The 23,409-nt window shown below is 48.1% G+C and overlaps 1 protein-coding gene across 2 annotated transcripts in view; it reads right to left on the bottom strand.

Annotated features, from left to right (window-relative positions):
- The window catches only part of SYT12 (synaptotagmin 12), a 58,542-nt gene extending 35,795 nt beyond the window's left edge, over positions 1-22,747 (bottom strand). The window contains exons 1-5 of one of the 2 annotated variants that reach the window (XM_038407909.2): positions 22,503-22,692; positions 18,678-18,738; positions 8,426-8,493; positions 5,937-6,130; positions 1,286-1,678 (exon numbers count right to left, since the gene is read on the bottom strand). In XM_038407909.2, the coding sequence (XP_038263837.1) occupies positions 1,286-1,678; positions 5,937-6,130; positions 8,426-8,459 (621 nt within the window). In that variant the 5' untranslated portion in view covers positions 8,460-8,493; positions 18,678-18,738; positions 22,503-22,692. Of the gene's footprint in view, positions 1-1,285; positions 1,679-5,936; positions 6,131-8,425; positions 8,494-18,677; positions 18,739-22,502 lie in introns of both variants that reach the window. The other variant, XM_038407908.2, reaches the window with a different exon arrangement.
- Positions 22,748-23,409: the final 662 nt, after the last annotated feature.

Here is a 23,409-nt window from a genome sequence, read left to right as displayed (position 1 = left end):
GAGAAGTGCAATCTCGCTTTGGACAGCTGCTGCTCAGGGGCACTCACCCAGCTCTAGAAGCAGCCAAGCTACAGCAGAAATGAATGTTGATTTGTCACAAGCAAGCAGGAGACCGGGAAGCTGTGATCATCAATTTCAGATCAGAGTCTGGATTTGCAAGCGCCGTGATATTTCTGCCTCTGCTTGTTTGGATGGTGGAACTGTACATGGTGGAGAGACGGCTGGGACAGCATCAGAGGCTGTGTAATTTATTACAGGAACAGGGGCCTTGGGGATTGTTCCCTTGAGTCAAGCACACCCAGTCCACAGATTGTACCCCCCCCACCCACATCCCTAGTTTCAGCACCTATGGTTTTTGATGTCATGGAGACATGACCTCCAGGGTTGTTCATGTTTGGAGGGACATGGAAACATACATGTGATGAGTTAGCTGTGCCCAAGGATACGCTGAAAAATGTGGGGTGACCCTTGAACAGCAGGTATTTGGGGTCTCCTATATTGTATAACTTGCTACTAAGTGTACACCCATTTCTGCTCTAGCAGAGGAGATGCAGAATGTCCCACATGGTGCAAACTTGCCCCTACTGGCAAATTTTGAAATAAAGAGTCTTTCTACAGTGCACGACCAGCGAAGGTCACCAGTGCAGACCTGCAACTTCCTTCCCAGCTGGATAAAGCTGCTCCTTCTCCAACTCAAAATGTACATTTCTTCATTCAAACTAGATTCATTCAGGTTCCATCATGGACAATTAGGACTGGGACAAGAGCGTGATTCTGCATTTGCGAACTCCTTTGCCTATCGGTTTTATCGCAGGAGTGACCATGCGTTGAGAACCTACCCCAATTCTTCGAAAAATGAGACGACATTGCATTATATACCGTGAGCTTGGCGGTAATGTTGTAGCCATTCCAAGCACTAGGAGGCCCTAAGTTGCAGTAATCACTCTGCCAACTGCTTCCAGCTATCATACTCCTCCCAGGGCTCCAAGACGCACTGCTTCTGTGGCCCACTTCTCATAAATCATCCATCCACCCTGACCCTACTGACTCATGCTGCCCTATCACCCTCCTATCAGGAAAGGAGAGCAGCAGGAGATGCACCCTCAGATTTGACCCGACTGCTCAGCCAATTTGCCGCAAGGAGGTTGAGATCTAGCTTTTCAGAGGTCCGAATACCATGAACAATGACTAGTCCCATACACATTTCACTTAACACACACACACACACACACACACACACACACCCCCTCCAAAAATGCTGCAAAAGAAGGTAACAGACACTTACCCTGGAAATGCCAATGATTTGTTCATCTGGGAGCAAACTAATACGCACAAAGCAAGACTCAAAGTTGATGTCCTCCTTCTCCAGGAGGTCCTTCCCTTGCAGCAGCGTGACATGCAGGGTGTTGGAGAACACATTGTACTCCATGTTGACTTCCACCTGGCCCACAGTGAAGTCTTGGCCAAAGTTATTCCCAATGGAAGAGATGGAGCTGAGGGAGTCAGTGGACACAGATTTCTTTAGTAGCCCGAATGGACCCAGATCTAGGTCTTTGCTCATCAACTCTAAGGTACCCAGCTCACTGATGTTCTCAAAGGTGTCATCCATCTTCAGGCTAGGCTTGCGGACAGGGGACGTCCTTTCCGCTGCCTTTCGGAAGTTTGAGGCTCTCCCTCTCTGCAGACATAGAAAAGGATAGAAGAGGCACTCAGGTTGCATTAATCCCTTCTTCTCCAAACTACTTCTTACTACATGTGAAACAAAGCATATGGGGCTCTTAAGTGCTAAGGGGTCTAAATATGCAATTGCCATGGGATATGAAGGTGATTCCTTAACAAGAAGATCTACAGCATTAGGCTGTGGTACAGTCTCCCAGGACAAGTGCTTAGGTCATTTAAGAGAGACTAGATAACGCACTAGAACATATACGGTATATGATATGAAAGCCCCTTCCCATCCCTTATTTCTCCCTTTCTCGTTTTGCTGCAGGGTAACTTTTCATTAGTCAACTGACACCTTAGTTATTTGTAAATATAAATATTCAAAACAAACCATTTTTGAAAATTTTCCATTTTGGAACATAAAAAAGATGATGAAAAAGGTACAAAAAATGAAAAATAATTAATTTAAAAAACCAATCAAAAATTTGAAGTTTTTCCACAAATCGGTCCCCCTTCCGTTTTTTTGGCCACCTCTAATACATAACATGCATCACTGCCCCCTACTGGGTGAACTATATTTGCTCAAGTGTCTGATTATGTTACCCAATAGCATTTAGCCCATAAATAAGGAAATTTTACACTCTCTCAAGTGCCTAAGCAGCTTTGGAGCCTAAGTTCCATTTTCAAAGTGATTTAGGCACTTAGAAGCCTAAATCCCATTGACTTTCAATTAGACTTTGGCTCCTAAGTCACTTAGGTACTACCGAAAAAGTTGTCAGTAGTACTATGACCTACAGGTAACAAAGAGAGATTCTCATCTGAAATAGTGTGTACAGTTCTGATCACCCAGGTTCAAGAAAGATGAATTCACACTGGAACAGGTGCAGAGAAAAGCTACTAGGACGATCAGAGAAGACTAAAAAGAGTGTGGCTGAGAAGGGATATGAGTGCTCGCTATGAATCCATCCAGGGGGTAAACAGCAGGGAGAGAGAAAAACTATTTAAACTAAAGGCTGATATTGTCACAAGAATAAATGGATATAAAACTGGCCATGAATAAACGCAGGCTGGAAAGTAGAAGGTTTCTAACCATCAAAGGAGTGAGTTCTGGGGCAGCCTCCCAATAAGAGTAGTAGGGGCACACAACCTAAGTGGTTTTATGATGAAGCTTGGTAAATTCCTTAATAGGATTAGATGACAGTTGTCTGCAATCTCAGGGGACTGGATTGGAGGACTGGAAGGGACCTAATGAGTCATATTTTCCTTTAGCTCAGATCTAGGACAAATACCTTCCCAACCTTGTCTGTATGAAAGGTGATGCAAAGCAATCATTTTGTGGCTCTACCATGTAACTGTTCATTGTACCCCTCGCATGGTCCAGCCACCCCACCAATTCTCTTGCAGGTTTCCTGATTCTAATAGATGTAAAGAACATTGTGTGATTTGTTTTTTATCTTTGGTTATTAGCTCTTCAAATTTCTTCATCGCCTTCCTAATTTTCTTCTTGCATGTTTCTGCTGTGGTTTATGCTGCTTTCTAGTGACTTCACTTGGGTTGGAGTTCCATTTTCTGAAGAATGCCTGTTTAACTCAGAGGTCCTGATCCAACTCCCATTGAAGTTAGTGGACATCTTTCCATTTACTTCAATGGAGCTGAATCAGCTCCATATCTTCTTGCACCATTTCATCAGACAATCCTGCCATTTCTCTTGCCTTCCCAGGCCCTTGTTTGTTTCGGTCTATGCATATCTTCTCCTTTAGTTTACAAACACCACATGTCTAGTGGATTCTGTTTCTTCTCTCACTTAAGGGCCAAAGCTCATTGAAGTTGAGGGATAGACACTCATTGACTTAAGTGAGCTTTGGATCAAGCCCTAAGTTAAAGCCCCTGTATCATTCTGTTTGCTCTCAGCTCCCTTGCGCCTCTTCCATTTCTACAGTGTCCTCTTTGTAATAAGGTGACTAGGTCTACACTATGAGTTTAGGTCAAATTTAGCAGCGTTATTGTGATTTAACCCTGTGGCTTCCAGTCCTTAACTCCCCATCCTGCTAAGATTTACAAGCAATAACCCAGCCTTGATTTTTCCTTTCTTTGTTGGTGTTAATAGCTACTCTGGTGGATTTAGAGTTTCTTTTGTGAATTCCCCCTGTCCTCCTGACAGCAGCTTGTCAGACCGAGCTTCTATTTCCATAATTTGAGGACGCTCCCTGTTTACGAGGCAATAGTTGCATCATGAGCTGAGTAAACTCCAAAGTAGGAGCCAGACCCAAAGCATATGCTCTCTCTCTCTCTGTCTATGGAAAACAATACCAAAGAATACTGGTGACCAGGATGGGACAGTGCAATAATGTCAGTAAACTCTTCAGAAGGCTGATGTCCTACTGACGTGCAGCGAAGATCAAAGTCCACCTCTGCCTCCTGGCTGGTGGTAACAATAGAATGCTAGGCTTCAGACCCAATGGGCCAGATCCACAGCTGAGGTGAGTGGAGACATGCCAGCTTATACCGGCTGAGGATCTGGGCCAGTATATTTAGCCAGGCTTGTGATCAAGGTTTATTTGTTTTTTCCCCAAAATATATATTCCTGAAATTTAATTTATCCCCAAAATAATGCTTGATGTTTCTTCCTCTGTTTGAGACCTTGCTAAGGAAATCAAAGGATTGAGCTGATTATGTTCTCCATATTGATCTGTCTTTATAAAAGCTTGATGGCTGCTGGGAACGTTTAGCGACCTATTTCAGAGTAGCAGCCGTGTTAGTCTGTATCCACAAAAAGAACAGGAGTACTTGTGGCACCTTAGAGACTAAAATTTATTTGAGCATAAGCTTTCGCGGACTACAGCCCACTTCATCGGATGCATAGAATGGAACATATAGTAAGAAGATTATATATATATATACATACACACACACACACACAGAACATGAAAAGGTGGAGTAAGAGGCTAATTAATTAAGAAGAGCTATTATCAGCAGGAAAAAAAAAAAAACTTTTGTAGTGATAATCAAGATGGCCCATTTCAGACAGTTGACAAGATGGTGTGAGGATACTTAACATGGGGAAACAGATTCGATATGTGTAATGACCCAGCCACTCCCAGTCTCTATTCAAACCCAAGTTAATAGTATGTAGTTTGCATATTAATTCAAGCACAGCAGTTTCTCATTGGAGTCTGTTTTTGAAGCTTTTCTGTTGCAAAATTGCCACCTTTCAGTCTGTTACTGAGTGGCCAGAGAGGTTGAAGTGTTCTCCTATTGGTTTTTGAATGTTATGATTCCTGATGTCAGATTTGTGTTCATTTATTCTTTTGCGTAGAGACTGTCCAGTTTGGCCAACGTACATGACAAAGGGGCATTGCTGGCACATGATGGCATATATCACATTGGTAGATGTGCAGGTGAACGAGCCCCTGATGGTGTGGCTAATGTGATTAGGTCCTATGATGGTGTCACTTGAATAAATAGGTGGACAGAGTTGGCATCGGGCTTTGTTGCAAGGATAGGTTCCTGGGTTAGCGTTTTTGTTGTGTGGTTGCTGGAGAGTATTTGCTTCAGGTTGGGCTGCTGTCTGTAAGTGAGGAAGATCTGTGAGAGTGAAGGATCATTTTTCAGGATAGGCTGTAGATCTTTGATGATGCGCTGGAGAGGTTTTAGTTGGGGGCTGAAGGTGACAGCTAGTGACATTCTGTTATTTTCTTGTTGGGCCTGTCCTATAGTAGGTGACTTCTGGGTACTCTTCTGGCTCTGTCAATATGTTTTTTCACTTCAGCAGGTGGGTATTGTAGTTTTAAGAACACTTGATAGAGATCTTGTAGGTGTTTGTCTCTGTCTGAGGGATTGGAGCAAATGCAGTTGCATCTTAGAGCTTGGCTATAGATAATGGATCATGTGGTGTGTCCTGGATGAAAGCTGGAGGCATGTAGGTAAATATAGCGGTCAATAGGTTTCCGATATAGGGTGGTGTTTATGTGACCATCGCTTATTAGCACAGTAGTGTCCAGAAAATGGACCGCTTGTGTGGATTGGGCTACATAAGCGGTCCATTTCCTGGACACTACTGTGCTATTAATTAATTAATTAGCCTCTTACTCCACCTTTTCATGTTCTCTGTATGCGTATATATCTTCTTACCATATGTTCCATTCTATGCATCCGATGAAGTGGGCTGTAGCCCACAAAAGCTTACAATCAAATAAATTTGTTAGTTTCTAAGGCGCCACAAGTACTCCTGTTTTTTTAGCGACCTAGACACACTGAACAGGAAGGGCTTTTACCTTGTGTTTGATGTCCGAATATGTAGTCCCGTACTTTTGTTCCAGGTATCGGTAGTTGTAATTGGGAAATGGAGACGGTGCTGGATAATTCCCAGACTTCCATAGTTTCCACAGGTTTAGTGCAGCGATTCCCAGCAGAACAAGTGCACCAGTCACATAGATGCCTATTTCCCACCCGTGCGGACTCCTTATAACTAGAAGAGAGGAGAGTTATTGTCACGAGTGGGGTCCAGGGGCAGAGATAGTAAACCTCATGCTTCAGAGCTTAAACCAATCTCTCAGTGATGAGGATGAGAACTAATGCGTGGCAGATTATCCCGCATCTGCCTGCCGCAGGGTTTCTTACACCTTCCTCTGCAGCATCTGGTCCTGGCCACAGTCAGAGCCAGGATACTGGACCAGAAGGATCTTGGGTCTGATCCAGTCTGGAATTCCTGGACAAGCTGTCTAGCGATAACATTTAACTTCAGAGCAATAGTGCCAGGCTTTTACTGGGAAACGCTGCTAAGTAAACTCAGAGAGGATTAGGTATCATCATTAAGTGAATCACAAGGGTATCTAAAGTTACACTAAACCAAGGGCTCTCAATCCTCATGCTTCACAGCAAAGACTGATCACCAGCCCGGGCCAGGAAGGAATGCCCATCCCCAAATTATGGGGAAAAAGGGGGACTGAAAAAGGGGCATCTTCTTCTGAAGCATGTGGCATTGGCCACTGTCAGAAACAGGACACCAGACCAGATGGATCATTCATCTGCTCCTGTAAAATGGCAGGTCCTGTGTAATTGTTTCCCACCAAAGAGCTGTGATGGAAATCGCAATCATCATTTCACTCACTATGAACTAATTTGTGCGGGGTTGCTTTCATATATTTCAGCCCCCACACATATGCACAAAGCTAGATCCTCATCTAGTATAGAGTGTCAGAGCTCCATCAAAGTCAATGGAACTATGACAATTTACCTCAATAGATGATTTTATTCATATATAAAGTGTACAGAACATACTCTCTGGGTGTATGAAATACATTGTCCTTTCTACAAGGCCAGTTTCCAATGGGTTGGTGATGCCAAATGAATTTGGGAGAAAGCTTCCTATGCCTATCTGGCTATACAGAGAAAAATCTGCATTCTTCACCGTCAACTTAAGAGAATACAGGAGTTCCAGCATGGTACATTTCACATTGTTGCTGCATTGTGCCAGCATCCATCACATAAAATAGTTAAATCTACATCCATCATTCAACATGCAACAAGACATTAAATCCTTGTCATGCAATGCCACCATGAGATCTGTGCCTCCAGCAGTGAAAACAGAAACTGGCCTTTTCTCAAATAGCAGACCCTTTTCTTATGACAACATTCTGGTCCACTCGCATCATTTCTTAAAAAATATACAACCAAGACTTCGTCTTAGACTGTGAATATCATATTTGAGCAGAACAATGGTCTACCTACTTCCACACCCTGTCTCTGACAATGGTCAGTGATGGATGTGTCAGAGGAAGCCATAATACCTATAAAATTGATCTAATTGTGATAGAGTGGGGAAGAGAAGGGGAGTTTTTCCTGATCATGGCTGGTGATCTACTTGGGCTGTGAAGCATGAGGTATGCTGTGGTCACTCCTCTTCACACTGATCAGTACTGTCTCATCATTACCTTGTACTTCCCTTTGTCTCTTCATTTGTACTTAGACTGTAAACTCTTTGGGACAGCCCAGGGACCATCTTTTTGTTCTGCTTGTCCAGTGCCAAGCTCAATGAGACCCTGATCCCCGTTTGGGGTGCTAGATTTAGATTTAGCTTTAGATTTAGATTCTACCGCAATACAAAAATAGATGGACTGATAGATGGATTAGATGAAGATGGAGTGCCCTTTTGATTTTTATCCTAGTGGGTGTATTATGATTTATTATTTCTTGTGTAGCACTTGGGAACCCTAATCCTGGACCAAGATGCCATTGTGATAGGTACTGTACAAACACAGAACAAAGACAATCCATGCCCCAATTACAATGTAAGTATTGCAAGTTTTATTCTGTATATGGCCCCCATGCTTAGAGCATCTCAAAATATCAATGAATTATTCTCAACACCCCTTAATTCTCTGTTGTGAGGACATGACAGAGTAAACCCTTAATTCTCCAATTCCTGGCTTACTACACATTGGAGGGAACACATTCCAAACCACTGGTACACACCTATAGACTTAACTTCACTTCAATGGGGTTTTTTTGGGGGGGGGGGGGGAATAATCCCATTTTGCAAAGGTTTCCAATTTAGTAGCCTCAGGAATGCCCTGCAAAAGTGAGTTCTACAGGTGTATACACTGTGTTAAGAGTACTTCCACATGGACCTCTCAGAACTGGTCACTGTACCAGTCCCATCTGACACCCAGAAAGGCAGCTGTTCTCTGTTCCCCAGATCGGAGAATTACAGCTCAAATCCATCCCAAACAACGTCCCCTAGTGCTTGTTTAGAGGTACTCACCACTGATGCGGTATTCAGCTATATTACTGTCCATGTCCAGCTCTATTACTCTCAGCTAGAGAGATTGCCTGAAATGTACAAACAAAAGTAGTCAGGAGAGGAGAAGCACACAGAGAAGAGAGAGGTATTTGATCTCTCACACAAGAGCATTTCCAATCAGTCAGTCACTGGATTTAAATTCTGCCCCGTGACAGATGACCACAATGAAAAACCAGGGCTTCTGCCACAGGGTGTGCACAGGGAAGGGGCTTGGTGAGCATCAGAGAGATGTGCTTGGAAGGGTTACCAAAAAAAAGGTTGGCCATTTCTCCCTCTCCTCAGCCACGCAAACTCTCCCTGGCCTGATGCCCTGCATGTGAGGTGCTGGTTCAAAGACTGCGTGGGACAGGGGAAGGAGAGAGACACTGGAATCCTGCATAAGAGGAAAGGCAGAGTGTCAGCCCATGACAGACCTGGTGGTGGAGGTATCTGCCCCAGACTATTGTCAGTTTCACAGCTCAGCTAGCTGGCACTTTCTTCAGTTGTCCACCACGCAAGGGGCTTTACCTAAAACAGGCACTGGCCCTGCCAACAAGGACACTACCTGATTTCAGGGTATGGCATTCTATATGTGACCAACCTAGGGATGGGTTCAAACCAAACTCTTGAGTCAGACATCTCCTTCTCCCCGCAACTTTCTGGGTGGTAGGAATCCAAACCCAGATGTCAATCTGAACACAGGACTAAACCCAAACTCTGAATATGAAACCTACATGTTATGGAGCTCCAGCCCCAGACCTCCATTTCTCTTTAATGCAGGAAGGGGGAGATAGAGCACTAGCATTAGCAGAGAGAGGGGTCTGGGCACTGTGGCTCTTTACTCAGAGCCTGCTCAATTGCGGCTGTAGCTGCTCCTGGACAAAGCCTGGGTTTGACTTTCTGTCACGCAGCCCAGAGAGGGACTGGAGAGAGCTCGTTTTCACTTGACATTATAAGTGATGCACAATAGATAAGTGGGAATATGCCTGAGACTATTTATAGGCCTCACCCACTTCCACGCCCCTCCCCATCCCTGCCAAAAAAAGGTTTTTTCGATGAAAAACTTTTTTTTTCCCCAACCATAACGAAATGTAATTTTGGTCAATATTTTTTTCTTTTCAATTAAAATAGTTGTGGCTTTTGTTTTGGTGGGGAGAAAAAAAAATCCCACTTTGACTCCTCTCCTTCCCTTCCCACAACAATAATTTCCCCTTTTTCACCACTGAGGGGGAAAAAAGCATGGGGAGGAGAGGAAAAGAAAGGAATAAACGGAGAAGCTGGGTCCCACCCCCCACCAAAATATTATTAAACAATTTAAATGAAATTTAAAAAATGGTTTCTTTCAATATTTTCCTATGAAATATACTCACCTTTTTTCAACCACCTCTGATTATTTATATAGGACTAGTACCATCCAGCACCTCTCTCAGCTCATATATTACCCCCATTACTTCTCCATTCATATGCACGCAACTCCAGACGGCCCCACACATCTCAGGAATAACAGGCTGTCTTAGTCAGACCACCGGGCTACATTCCGCTCCTCCTGCTGACCCTGACTGGGGTGTGCACACAGCGCTACATAGTGCTATTTGCCGCAGCCCATTGTAAGGGCCAAGGGGTAGACACCACCCCAGGGGCATCTGGCCATAGAGAGACACTCTTCCTCCTGAGGCTCCCGTTTCACTAGGGAGTGTCATTTGGGTCACTCCTTTATGGGGTGCAGCATTACCCCTCCCCCCATGCCCAGCCAACTCCATTGGCTAATGCATAGCGGAGGCAGTGTCTCTGCCCAGTACATCTCTCCCCACCCACGTGGCACGCAGTCCCTGCACTGCTCCAAGCACCTAGAGCTAGTGTTGTGAGAATAAATACCTTAAAGGTATGACATTTCTCGGGTACTACCATAACAGGAACCATCTAAATACCCAAGACAGCTAGGATTGGGTTGGAAGCTTATGAGCACAGGGCATCCAACCCTTAACATGGGTTTTAGCCTGGTGGGAAATTCCATGAGAATAGCATCCCAGGGGGCATTCCAGACCTTCCCCTCCTGCAGCGCTGCACGACGTGCAGGTGGGCTCCTGAGGAAAGTCTTGATCAAAACCTGCCTCATGTCTTGGTCAAAGTCCAGCAATAGAGTTCATTGATTGCTCGGTTCAACCTTGCTAAACTACTGCGCTATAAACTGCCAACCGGACTCTGATTTATCAGTCATTGCTGAGGTCTCCTTTCTGTGTGGAAGAAGAATTACAGCTCCCTTCCAGATGATGGATATTTTGGCAGGATTTGGCCCATTTCCCTAGGATTTGGCCTCCAAATGTCTTTGAGAGGGCAATGGCTCTGCTGCCTTTCACAGGGATCTCCACGCTCCATCGTCTTCCCCGCTTTCCCCACTTCTCAGGCTGATGGAAAGGTGACGGGTACATTCAGTCTGCTGGCGCTAGGTGTGCTTGTCACGGTTCTCTTCCCATTGGGAGGCCTAAAATTTAGATCACTCTTCCACAGACAGTCAGGAAGGAGGGACTTGTGCTTAAGTCACTGGACTGGGACCCAAGAGCCCAGCCCTCCTGCAGACTCCCTGGGTGACCTCAGCCAAGTGACAATCTCTGGGTCTCAGTTCCTCATCTGTGATGTGGGGATAATAATACTTCCTTTGCCTGTGTCTGTTCAGACTGTAAGCTCTTTGGAGCAGGGGCTGTCTCTTCCTAACTACATATACAGCACCTAACACGGTGAGGCTTTGCTCTTTGGGACCTCTAAGCGCCACCGTAATTCTACTAACAGTCAGCCATTGGGCTGTTTTCACCATGTGAAGAAAGAGCAATTGTTTGGACTTGTTGAACCCAGCTGGTGAAGTGAGCCCTACCCCCTAGTCCTTTTAATTCTCTCTTTGGACGGACTCCTCCAGGTCAGAGCCCACAGGGGGCTTATTTTCCCCAGACTTTTCACCCCACCCCTTTTCCACTCTGTTTTTAAGCATACATGGCTGTTGCACCTTTCAGCTTCCTCTCTCACTGCATCTCCTATTTCACCATTGTTTAGCTCCTTGCTAAGTCTAGCTGGCTCTGTTCTGGAGAATAGACAGCTTGCCAATTCAATAGGGGATCAGTGTTTTTCCTAAATCACTCCAATGTATCGATTCTGCCATACCCGGTCAGTTGATTCTTGCAGCAGTGGCTGTTTATTACCTCTGGGGCCTGGAGGAATTTTCCAACATGGTGCCTGGCTAATTTGCTGGGCACACTCTAAATTCATGGCCTCTGCTACATTTAGGTAGAATCTTTGCAAGGCCATATGTTTTTAAGGTGCTTTATCCAACACAGCTATGCAAAAAGACCCTTGCCAATACACTCACAGTACAAGGCCTATTGCAGATCATTAGAAGATGCCAATAGACAAAACCCCAAACTTCTTAGTTTACGCGCAGGGAGAACATTCCCTTAAAACCTCTGCATAAGAATGCTGACTCCATGACCCTCCTCAGGGCAGACTGTGGGCTCCTGAGAGAACTAGCAGGGGCAGATTTGGCCTGGTGTGTTCCCTCTGCCATTGCACAATGCCATTCTACTTGGCAGAGAAAGTCCCTCTTGCATTGGGGTTGCAAATTAATTGTTATTTTACATGGGTGCTTGGTTGCTCAGGTAGATTCTTTCCATTGCCAGTGTTCAGCTACAGTGCTCAGGAAAGGCTTGCGGCTTCCAGCACTGGTGTTCTGCTGTGTTATTCGTCTCACTGCATCAGAAAAGATTAAACTAGACAACGAAGAAAATTCACAGAATGATTAGCCTGTCAGACACTATCCACATCCCAGGATGCTTTGCGTAGTCATCCTTCTACAGCTGGGCCGGGGGGCTTTCACAGAGTCACATACGCACATTAAACTCTTCCAAGCCCAGAGATGTCAGTGCTAGGAAGCACCATTAGAATATCAAGTGGATGGAATTAAATCTCCAGTTGCACAGGGTTAAAGTAAAAACTTGTCTGGCATCCCCAGAGGACCGTTTCTATAGGTGGGCTGTAAATTCAAAGCTACTCTGAAGAATAAGCAGCTCTCAAAGGAAAAACATACATGAAGAGCTGGAAAAAAACTGCGGTCATTTAAACACTTGTCAGATCTCCCTGCCACCAGTGCCAAGTCATAACGCTATGCACCTAGGATCCATGGGATAAGCAGGAGTCAAATTTAGCATGACTCACAGTACAATGCGCCCGTGCAGTAACTAAGACTGACACAGACTCCTTCTGGGGCCCTGGGCAAACTACTCTGCCTCAGTTTTTTCATCTGTAAAATGGGGATTTAGCCAAGTATTGTAATCCCCATTTTATGAATGGGGAATCTGCAGCAGGGAGAGGGGTAACTGATTTGCCCCAAGTCAGAGAGAGTCAGTGTCAGAGGGGGAGCAGCATTCAGGAATTTGTGGCTTCCAGTGCTGTGCTCAGACCAAAAGAGATCATGTCTGTCTCAAAATCAATGCTTTTGGGTCTGGACTGTCCTCACGTTATGGTAATGGTAGTCACGCTGGAGTGAGTACAACCATTGCTGCTGCTGTGGCTGCTGTCTGGAAGCCTCTCCCTAGGCTGCCTACTGGATATACCTGTGTAACGCCAACAGACCCTGGTCGCCGGCTAGCACGATCGAACTGGGGACCTCTGGAGCTTAGTGCATGAGCTAAAAGCCAACTGGCTGTTAGCTAAGACTGTAGAGCAAACTCATTCATCTCTAGCTCTTCTAAGTGGTCTCGGTGCCTCTAGATGGGACAGTACACCACACCCAGGTATGTGGGTTACACCTGCACATCCAATTGAAAGACAGAAATTCAACAAAACCCCATGGAATGAGTCTTTGACAAAGAAAACATGTTAGCAGGATAAACACCTGGCTCCTCTTTCCAATTTCAGCTTGGCAATCAGCTTCCAACTCAGCAAGTGGCTCCTACCACGGCAAGCTGCCAAGGTAACAGATCCCCTTCGATAAAAGTCAAGATGAGGCAGAGTCTTTTCCACCCCTACCCTAAAATCTTGGCTGGTTGTTAAAGGGTTTATATTGCAACAGAATCGTAAGTGCTAAACAGCAATGGGAGTGAGGCAAGTCTGGCGGGCATACAGCTGAAGATGAAAGACTGGTAGCACTGTTCCAACACCCCACCCTGGAGCTCGTCCTGGGCAAAGCAGGCCGATCTGTGCGCAGTGGACAGACATGGGCTAGAGACTTAGGTGAGACTGTGCTAAAATCATTTCACTTGTGACCTGATTTGAAACTCAGTCTACTGAGAACAGAGCATAGCATAAGGCTAGGATGCTGGCATACTGTTCTGCTTAGTATAGCCCTTAGCTACAATTCAGAGGGAACATTTTAATGCCACATGTAGCACGGGTGGAACATTTTCCATTACACCTTTTTTTTTGGCCTTTTTTTCCTAAACTAGATTTTTGTGTTCCTCAAAATTTTTCCATGTTTTTAAAGGAAAAATCAGAGTTCTCAGTGAAAATTTTCATCCAAAAACTTGCAAATTCCTGCAACATTTTTTGAAAAACCCCCAAAGTCTTTCCTCTCTTTTGAACTTTTTCACTGAAATTCTCACCCAACCAGCTGTAAACCTAAGGCTAGAAGTTTAGCAGGTTTCAAATACATCTCCAGATTCACTTTGGAGTTTCATGTAGAAACTGAATTATTTTTGTATGGTCCTGGCTGCATAAATGTTGGACTTCAATGCATGGGCAAAAGATGCTGAGGAGGTGGGTTGAATTTGTGGGGAACTTGAGTATTTTGTATTAATTACACCCCTTTCCCTTGAGCACTTCACTGAGTCATTTTGTGGCTTTCCAGCTCTCCCCTTCAAATCCCATCCTTTGAGCCCAGGGATTATGGAGGAGAGAAACCTACAGCTACTTTTCCATGCCCTGTAGTGAATACAGGATTGTCCTTACTGAACAGACAGCCTGGAGATTTAAAGGCCAAACCCTCCAGCTAGCGTAAATAGCTCCATCAACTTCAGCTACATTGATTCACTGGGGCTACAGATTCAACCCCCTGGATTTGAATAACTCAGACTCTCCCTTGGGCATTTCAATGAAATGCCCGTTCTGGGCCTCTCAGAACTGAGTGTGAATTTCTGCTTTCCTTTGGAGCTGGGTGCTGTGGTGCAAGACCTCCCTCATGGCTTTGCTGGTGGGGAAGGACTTATTGTTAAATCTTTCCATGCCTCTCAACCAGCCCCATTATTTCAACCTGACAGTATGCGTCACCAGCAGTTTCATTAAAGCGCCGGCAGAGCCAGCGGAGGCTGGTGACAATCTAATGAAGACAAGGCGGTTGGAGCCAGATCCTTGTTAGTTTTCTTTATGAGCAGCTGCAGACTGGGGAGCGGAGCCAGGGAAATCATATTCCATTCGCAATGGAGAAATAAATAGCTTGTGCTTTGCAGGAGGAGGAAAACAGCCCCCTGGGAGACATCCTGGCAGTTAAATGTCCCCTCGGGAATGGAGAGCACAGACCCCACCAACACGCTTTGACCAGACCAGCTTCCTGGGAACCGTTTTACCCTCAGCGCTGTCCCCCCATTAGAAGGGGTTTAAACTAATACATTGTGCAGGGATATTGTCTTATTATTATTTGTACTGTGGTAGCACCAAGAAGCCAGTCACAAACCAGGACCCCACTGTGCTAGGCACTGTACAAACACAGGACAGAAAGACAGCAACTGCCCCACAAGCAAAGATTCTGTGTAATGGGCCCTCACTGAACATTCAATCCACCCCATCCCACAGATCAATCCCATCAACCCACCTTCCACTCTAGCTGCCACCTTGCCCACAGGCCCCCAAAACAGTCCTCTGCATCTACCTCCCAACTACTAAACCTTTTTCCAGTTGCCGTCCCCCAGACACAACCAAGTACTGTGCTCCAGTGGCCTGAGCATGTGGATAAGAACCTGGCCCTCCCGCACTGTAATCCCCGCTTTACCATAGGTTCTCTCTGCAGTTTTAGGTGAGTCACTTTATTGCTCTTCCTCAGTTTCCCCACCTGTAAAATGGGAATAATGGCACAGGCGTGTTGTGAGGATAAATACATTAAACATTGTGACGTGCTTAGATACTATGGTGATAGGCACCCGATAAATACCACAGACTGAGACACAGAATGCAGGAAATTGCCAGACTGGACTAAAATAACGGTCTCTCTAGTCCATTATCTGGCCTCCGGCAGTGGTCACGGTCACCGGGTGTGCAGAAACCCCCTCCCCATGCCTGGCTATGGGGGAGATATCGGCCTGAGCCCCAGCGGCCAGTTAACTTGTGCCTTTATGGGAATATTTACACACAAAGCTCTCTCCTTTTTTGCCGCTGCCCGATTCATTCAGTCATGCATTCATCTAGTGTTTGTGGCCTCGGGAGGGCTTCGGTGGCAGAGAATTGTGGGAAGGAAATCCATGGCACAGAGTGAATCACAGCAGAAAAGGAAAGGAGGGAACTTCTACTGACACCCAGGTAGCTGAGTACACAAACTGCGAGGTGAAAGCCAGTGGTAGGGTATTGGAAACCATGGCCGTGTGTGCTATTTGTTCAAGTCTGCTGGAAGGATTCTTTAAATACAAGGGGCCATTCTGCCCTCACTTGTAGGGATGTAAATCTAGGGTAACTCCACTGATTTCCCAGCAGGTACTGACTCCCAGCAAGCATATTTGCTAAAGCCACAAATGTGGATGGAGATACCTCACTGACTGACAGCCAGGCAGATGGAGAACGAGTCCCTGACTAATCCCACTCCATTGTGCTCAAGACAGAAAGAAGCTGGCAGCCATACATGAGCTGATTCCCACCTGTGTTTACACCTTTAAGAAGTAACTGAATCTTGCCCATGAGTATATTGAGATTTCCTGCTATTCCACATACCCAGTGCATGGTGTAAATAAATAACTTGCTCTATGAGATTCTCACCCAAAAAGGAATCTACAATCGATGCCTATTGACTGTTCAGTATTGACAGGCCTGTTTTTGACTTGCAGAAACCATGGTTATTATTCAAGTGTGGTACAAACTCCTAATAAAGGCTCTGCGAAGGTCTGGAAAGAGAGGGCCAGATTCTCAACTGTTGTAAATCAAGTCAATGGAACTATGATGATTTTTGGTCCACCCTAAGAGCTGTGGGTGTATTTGAACTTTGTGTGTATATACAACATTTGACCAAGGAAAGAAATTCGCAGAGTTCCACAGAGCACAGCAGGACAGGTCAGCACTGACTGCTAGCTTACTGGGAAGTGGTATTTGTCCCCAGAATGATCATTATGCGAGGACATAAATGATTTCCAAGATAACGGAGAGGGAAAGAGGCAGGAGTTTCAGCATGTGGATGAGTGGTTAGGCAATGGACAATTCAATGGTAGTCAATGCGCTGGCCTGTTAGTTCTCAATTGATTGGAGCTTCCTATTGATTTCAAATGTAGTGGGGATGGCCCCTGGAGGAAAACAGCAGGAGAGAGAAAGTGATTAGATGAGGCCAGGCTGAGGTGCAATGTAACAGCAGAACTGAAGGAAATTTAGAGTTGGAGAAGAAACTAGGAAGAACAGCCCACTTCCGAATCCTTCCCTTCTGAGCACCTGCTGCTGGGAAGGCCCATTGCCAGAGGCCTCACAGGGCAATTCTGCTTTGGCATCATTGACAGCTTTCGCTCCCCCAGTGGAGAATGTCCGACCTGACCCAGTCTGCTTGATCAGAACCTTCTGAACAAAACCAGGCAAAACTCAGTGGCTTATTGGCTTTGAACCTGAAACATCCAAAGCCACACCCAGGGTGGGAACCCATGCAAATCTAACCTAATCAATCCAGCTTCCACAACCCCTTGTGAGCCAAAACTCCCAAGTTCTAGCCAGCTCTGGTACTTCTGCAACCCTCTAACAGCTGCAGTCAATGAAGACTGTAAAAGCCTTAATATTTCTGTTCCTACTTGGGATTCTCCTTTAGCTGAGGTGGTGGGGGCCTGGACTTTTGAGCAGGAGGGTCTAGATTCTATCCCAGCTGATGACAACGACCTCTGAGAGGACGGCATTGTTACAAAGCCTTGGAACGGAATAGGAGGGAGCGTCATGGGCCAGAAGCGAGGTACAGCAAGAGGGCAGGGTGTGAGACCATGGGCTGGACTAGCAAGGGGACTGTAAGTCAGGACAGAAATACATTGGCAGAGTTGGGTGGTGCACCCCATGCCAAGTACTACTTACTCATTCCTTTCACATGCGCTAAATTCACTCCCAAATTTTCAAAGAAACAAGACTACTTGCAGGCGACTTTGCCCAGAACAGAACATACCTGAAATCTCTGCCTTTCAGAGCAACAGAATAGTGCCCACATTATGCCCCAGGTATGGATTTCAACTGAGCAAACCACGGCCATTCTGGGTGTATCACACCAAGTCATTCTATCAGAGCGAGTCACGGAGAGCCACCCGCGAGGGCAGCACTGTTCCAGTGCTCTTGACAGGAATAGCCAAACACCTACTGGATAATGACACCGAGTGGTAAGAACTCCCAGCGAGAGGTATCTTTTTAGTGTTGCTCTGGAAAATGTTGTACAGTCTATTATGTTACTGCCTCAGTAGCACAGGACAGCCAGAAAGGCAGCTGAGATACCAATTTTCTTTAGAGTGATTGTTAGTATTGAAATTATATCCCCATTGTGCTGTACAAACACAGAGTGAGAGAGAGGCCCTGTGCCAAAGAGCTCACAGTAATATAACAGTGATGTTACTAAATCTCCGGAAATACCTGGCATCCTCACTGCCTGGCATGCAAGAGGCAATAACTCACCTACAGAGTCCAGAGGACAGGTGGCGCTGAGCCAGGGGCATTCAGGTCCTACCTGAAACTTCAGCCACAATAGGTATGGAACCTCTCCTGAGAGGCATCCTGCTTTCAGAAACGCTGGTTCAGTCCCACGTGCCAGCGAGCTCTCAGGCTCCAAGCAGAGACTGTAGGGCTGAGATGCCACAGCCAAGGCTGCTCCTGGGGGCTCTGCCCCAGCTGGAAGCACTAGAGGGAATCTCATGAGACAGCCTCTTCCAGGAGATTTCCAGCCTGGATTTGAGGACTCACGGGGCTTGAATATACAGCTACTAAAAGCAGAGGGGAGCTCCCACCTCATTTTGCTCCCTGGACTGGCTGAGCAGTGCTCCCGCACAGCACCCCCCTCTTCTCCCTGTGAGAGGCAGGGGGTACCCGAAAACAACCAGACTCTCACCTGTATGTCCCTTCACCCCAGTAGAGGGGACCACTTGTCTATCCACTCTCCTTAAAGGGTCCTGCAATGGGTTACAGATATAGATCAGCAATAACTTAATCTCATCCCTTCCCTCCTCCTTCCATCCGTCTCCCCCCATCAATGCCGCATGCTCCCCCCATTACCTGCCCCCACCCTCCGATTCTGAGGCCATTCAACTCCCAAACACTACCCCAACCTTGTGTTCACAGTCCCAACAGCTCCCCAGCTCACCCCCCGCAGCCAGTGCCACTGACTAGAATCCACACTCCAGATCTTCGCATGATATTCTATATACAGGTGCTTTCCCTGTAGCACAGTCCTGCTTTCACTGGCTCTCCCCTCTCGATTTCATCCCACACCTCAATTGCTGTTAAAAGAGAGCAAATGAAAGCAGCAGAATTGGCTAAAGGAGGACTTCCCCATAATGGGGTATCTGCAAGCTAGCAAGTATTTCATGGCTGTATCCTATATTTGTGTACCACTGTCCTGAAAATACTTCCCACATGATTCCCTGAGGAGGCCTTCCTGCAGCCTGGCCCATAACTATCCCCATTTCACTTATGGGGAAACTGAGGTACACACCCGTCAAGTGACTTGCCCAAGCCACCCAGCGGATCAGTGTCAGAGCCAGGTATCCTAACATCCTAGTCTCCTGCCATAACCACTAGGCAACCACCCCCTTATACAATAGGAATTCCCTCTGGGCAGCGGCCGAAGTCACTGCTTCCCGTCTTCCTCTTTGATACGAATTCAGCCCTTTAAGTTTCTCCTTCCCAGCTCAGCTCCCCTCCCTGCAATGCAGTAACAGCCCCATATCCACACAGCAAATTCTGTCTGAAACTCAGCACTATGGTTTCACTGCAGGATCAACTCGGAAAGAGAAGCCAGGCTGGGGGGGAGCAAAAAGCCCCACGTTAGATTTTCTGATGGGTTTATGGTAGCATAACGCAGGCCTGGAGTCTCAGACAAGGCACCAGTTGTGGAGAGTTTGGTGAGTGGGGAAGCTTTGCTATACAAAGTGTTCACAATGTGGATTGGGTGGGGGCCACTGACGCCAGGGAAGTGATGTAGTCAGGATGGTGGGGAGGACATACCAATTCAATTGCCTCTATGGCCTGGGTTCTCACAGTGCAAAGCTGCAGATTAAAGGTGGCCCACCCCCCAGCAGAAACCACCTGCCCACGGGGAGGGTTAAACTTCCCCAGTGCCCGGGGCAGCTGGCACCTCCATGCGCTGAAACTAGTGAACGTGGCTGACGTGCATTTGGAAGGGGGAAGAGGAGGAGTCAGAATAGATGAATGGCAAGTGCCCAAGTCTTGGAAGGGCTTTGTGAAAGGAGAGTGACCTGGAGGAGGGTTCATGTCACAGCTGTCCCTCCTTGACACTGAGCATCAAACTGGTGGCCGGAAGCAGTGCTTAATTTATAATGAAACAGGTGCCAGGGCGCAAGCAATTTTTTTTTTTTTTTTTTTTTAAAAACACTTTCATAAGCAATGTGGCAAACCCAGAGTTGCTGGGGCTGAGCCCTGGCACAAATTAAGCACTGGCTGGAAGTCCACAGGCAAGCGCCCTCTGAGGATAGTCCAGCAGTTAACCAGCTCACTAGCCCTACTGTGAACAATGAGGGGATATTTCCCACTGCCAAAATGGCGTTTTCTTGCCCAAATTCCCTAAGGCAAACACCTGCCACTAGAACCGACCCCCATGTTTTCCTTAGTGGTTCACACCAAAATCTGCATTCCAACATGCATGCAAACAAGATGGCGGTTTCAAGTGTTCCCTCTTGCACAGTGCCCAGGGTTCCATGCATGCAAAGCAGGCCTTGCCCTCTGGGTGTGTTTGCATCCTACAGAAGAAGTTAAATGCAGCAATGTCTGGGAGGGCAATGTGGAGGAGTTAACAGGAGAAGCCGTGGAAGAATTTATCTGGGGAGAGTTAGGATTTTCCCTCCTTTAAAAATGGAACCTTGAGATACAAGAGCCAGTCAGGTTCAAGAGGAGGCTGGAGGGATTCTCACAGGTGCACAAGAGCTGAAATTCTTACAAAGGTGCAGTCAGCCCTTCTCCGTGAATTTCTGAGCTTGCAGCCATTCCCAAGAGATTCCAAGCCATCACGGTGCAGGCTAGCCTCTTTCATTAGAAAGTCTCTGAAAAATGGATCTGCATTTTTCCCAGCTTCTGCAGGTTGACGGGGCAGTAAAAGGCAGAGAATGTGACCTCCGCGTATCTGTGTGTAAGACCCAGTCTAGTTCTAGCAGCATGTGTTAGTTACGTACCTAAACCCCCTTTAATCTAGAACACACTGAATCACAGCACATTCAGAGGGTCAAGTCTCAGCCCTGATCCAGCCCCTTCATGAGGCTTTGGCAGCTTACAAGGGGCATAAAGTTTGTTTACCTGACCTCCTGGGGATTGTCCCAGCACCAGGGAAATCTTGGCAGTGTAGATCTGATTTATCTCCACCTCCTTTGTTGCTGCCCCAGCTGGTGAACCAGCCCCTTGAGGGTCATTGTAGCCAGAGGCAATTTACTGCAGCCTCAAGGCTACCTAAACTGTGACAGACTGAACCTGCCCCTGTGGTGTGAAGCCACCTTTTTCCCCAACTCCACGCAGCTGAGAAACCACCCCTAAGATATTCACAGGTTTCAGAGTAGCAGCCGTGTTAGTCTGTATTCGCAAAAAGAAAAGGAGTACTTGTGGCACCTTAGAGACTAACAAATTTATTAGAGCATAAGCTTTCGTGAGCTACAGCTCACTTCCGATGAAGTGAGCTGTAGCTCACGAAAGCTTATGCTCTAATAAATTTGTTAGTCTCTAAGGTGCCACAAGTACTCCTTTTCTTTTTTCTAAGATATTCAGTGTTTCTGAATAGGGCAGAAAGTCATCTCTCCTAGCAGCATTTCTACAGCACTCACCACCAGGGGCCCTAGATTCCCACACACAGATGTGGTCATTCACCGGCCATTCAGCATTTCACACGTCCCAGCTCGGGCCCCGGGGGGGTTCACACAGGAAACTGGAGCACTCCGGCTCTCCCCCGGGAAGAAGCAGCTCAGTGCTAACTACGAAGGCAAGTATCTAAGCTCCTGACCGCGTTCAACCAGGGAGCGCCACGCTGGAGCGAGCACGGCCCCCCCTCCCCGCCAGAGACCCAGCAACGCGCTACCTCGGGGGTGCACCGACACACAGCACCCGCAGCCCCGTCCCCGAGCCCCGCAGCACACCCCCACCTGATCCGCGCTGGGGTGGACAACTGGGAGGGGAGCCCCCGCGTGGCAGCCTGGCCTAAATACCTCCCTTGGTCCCGGGCCGGAGCTTGAAACTTCGTAGGAGCCTGAACCGCCGGGAGAAACGTGGGCTGTGGCTAGTCATGCCCGGCCCTGGGTCTGCAGGGAAAGCCCCCCCCCGGGGGCAGGCAGTGGCTGCTGGGCAAGGGACTGCACCTGCCTCGGCGCGGTGCAGGCAGCGCGCGGGGGGCCGGAGCGGGCGGGCGCTGCACCAGCCCTTTGCTGCACGCCCCGTCCCCGGGAGCTGCTCTCCCGCCGCAGCCCCTTGCACCGTCCCCGGCTGCTCGCCCCCTGGACGCGTGGGGGCTCCACACCGCCCCGCTCGCCTGCCTGCATGAGGCGTCCCGCGGAGCCCGCCCCGCGGGAGGGCCCCAGCCAAGCCGCACGCACGAAGCCAGCCAGAGCCGGGAAGCGGGCACCTGCTGGGCCAGCAGACCCGGCAGCAGGTGGGGAAGGGCCCCTGGCCGCAGGGAGAAGCCCGCGCGCTGCGCTGCTCCGCTCCGAGGCCGCCCGCCTACCTCGCCCGGGACTGCGGTGCAGCGCGGACCCGCCTGCGAACTCCGCGGCTGGGCTCGGGCGCCTCACGGAGCCACCCCCCGCGGCCTGGACAGCCAGCAGCCCCCGCCGCCCCCAGCCAGAAGAGCGGGCTGCGATCGTCCAGGAGCTCGGCTCCAGGCTAAGCAGGCGCCGCGCCGCGCCGCGCCCCCTGCTCCGTCCACACACAAGCGCGCCGCGCCGCTGAGCCTCGCCCGCCGCCGCTCCGTGTGTGGCGGTGCCAGCCCCGCCCCCGCGTGCCCGCCGGGGCTCACAGGGGAGGGGTGGCAGCGCGAGCCTCCGCCGCCTTCCCTGCAGTCACCCCGTCCGCCGCGAGCCCGGCCTGGGGAGAGCCGGGGCATCCTGGCCGCCTCCACGTGTGTGCCCCAAACTCCATGTGGGGCTGGGCATCGAAACCCCTGCGCTGCCTCTTTTGCCAAGCCGGATGGGGCTGGAGCTGACCTGGGCATGGCTCCCTCACCCCTATAAATCCACCTGTGAACCCAGAGCCGCACGGGCAGCCCTGGAAGATGAAGGACTCTTAAGTCACAGAACAGGTGTGACCCAAGGCAGGCTTCCCTCCCACGCTGCGCACCCTGGAGGGGTCACCCCTGGGGCTGATGAGATCGTTCAGCCTCCATGGCTTGGCTTCCTCAAGGCTTGGCCTCTTTCAGCTGAGATGCTCAGGCACCAAATGGTGCTGCTGGGTCTTTGCAAGCTGGAGACACTGACTGGGAACCGGGCTGAGCCCTCCACCACCAGGGTGCAGCTCAGTGGTGCAGGCTGGGGAGCAGAACGTCTTTCAGGCACTAGTGATCTGTGCCGAGTTAGCCCCACTGGCCTAGCCAGGGGAAGCTCCATTGCCCAGACTCAGTCACTCTCCAGCCTCTC

This window comes from Dermochelys coriacea, chromosome 6, assembly GCF_009764565.3.
Source record: "Dermochelys coriacea isolate rDerCor1 chromosome 6, rDerCor1.pri.v4, whole genome shotgun sequence".
NCBI lineage: Eukaryota > Metazoa > Chordata > Testudines > Dermochelyidae > Dermochelys > Dermochelys coriacea.
This window is presented reverse-complemented; position numbering and strand designations above follow the sequence as displayed.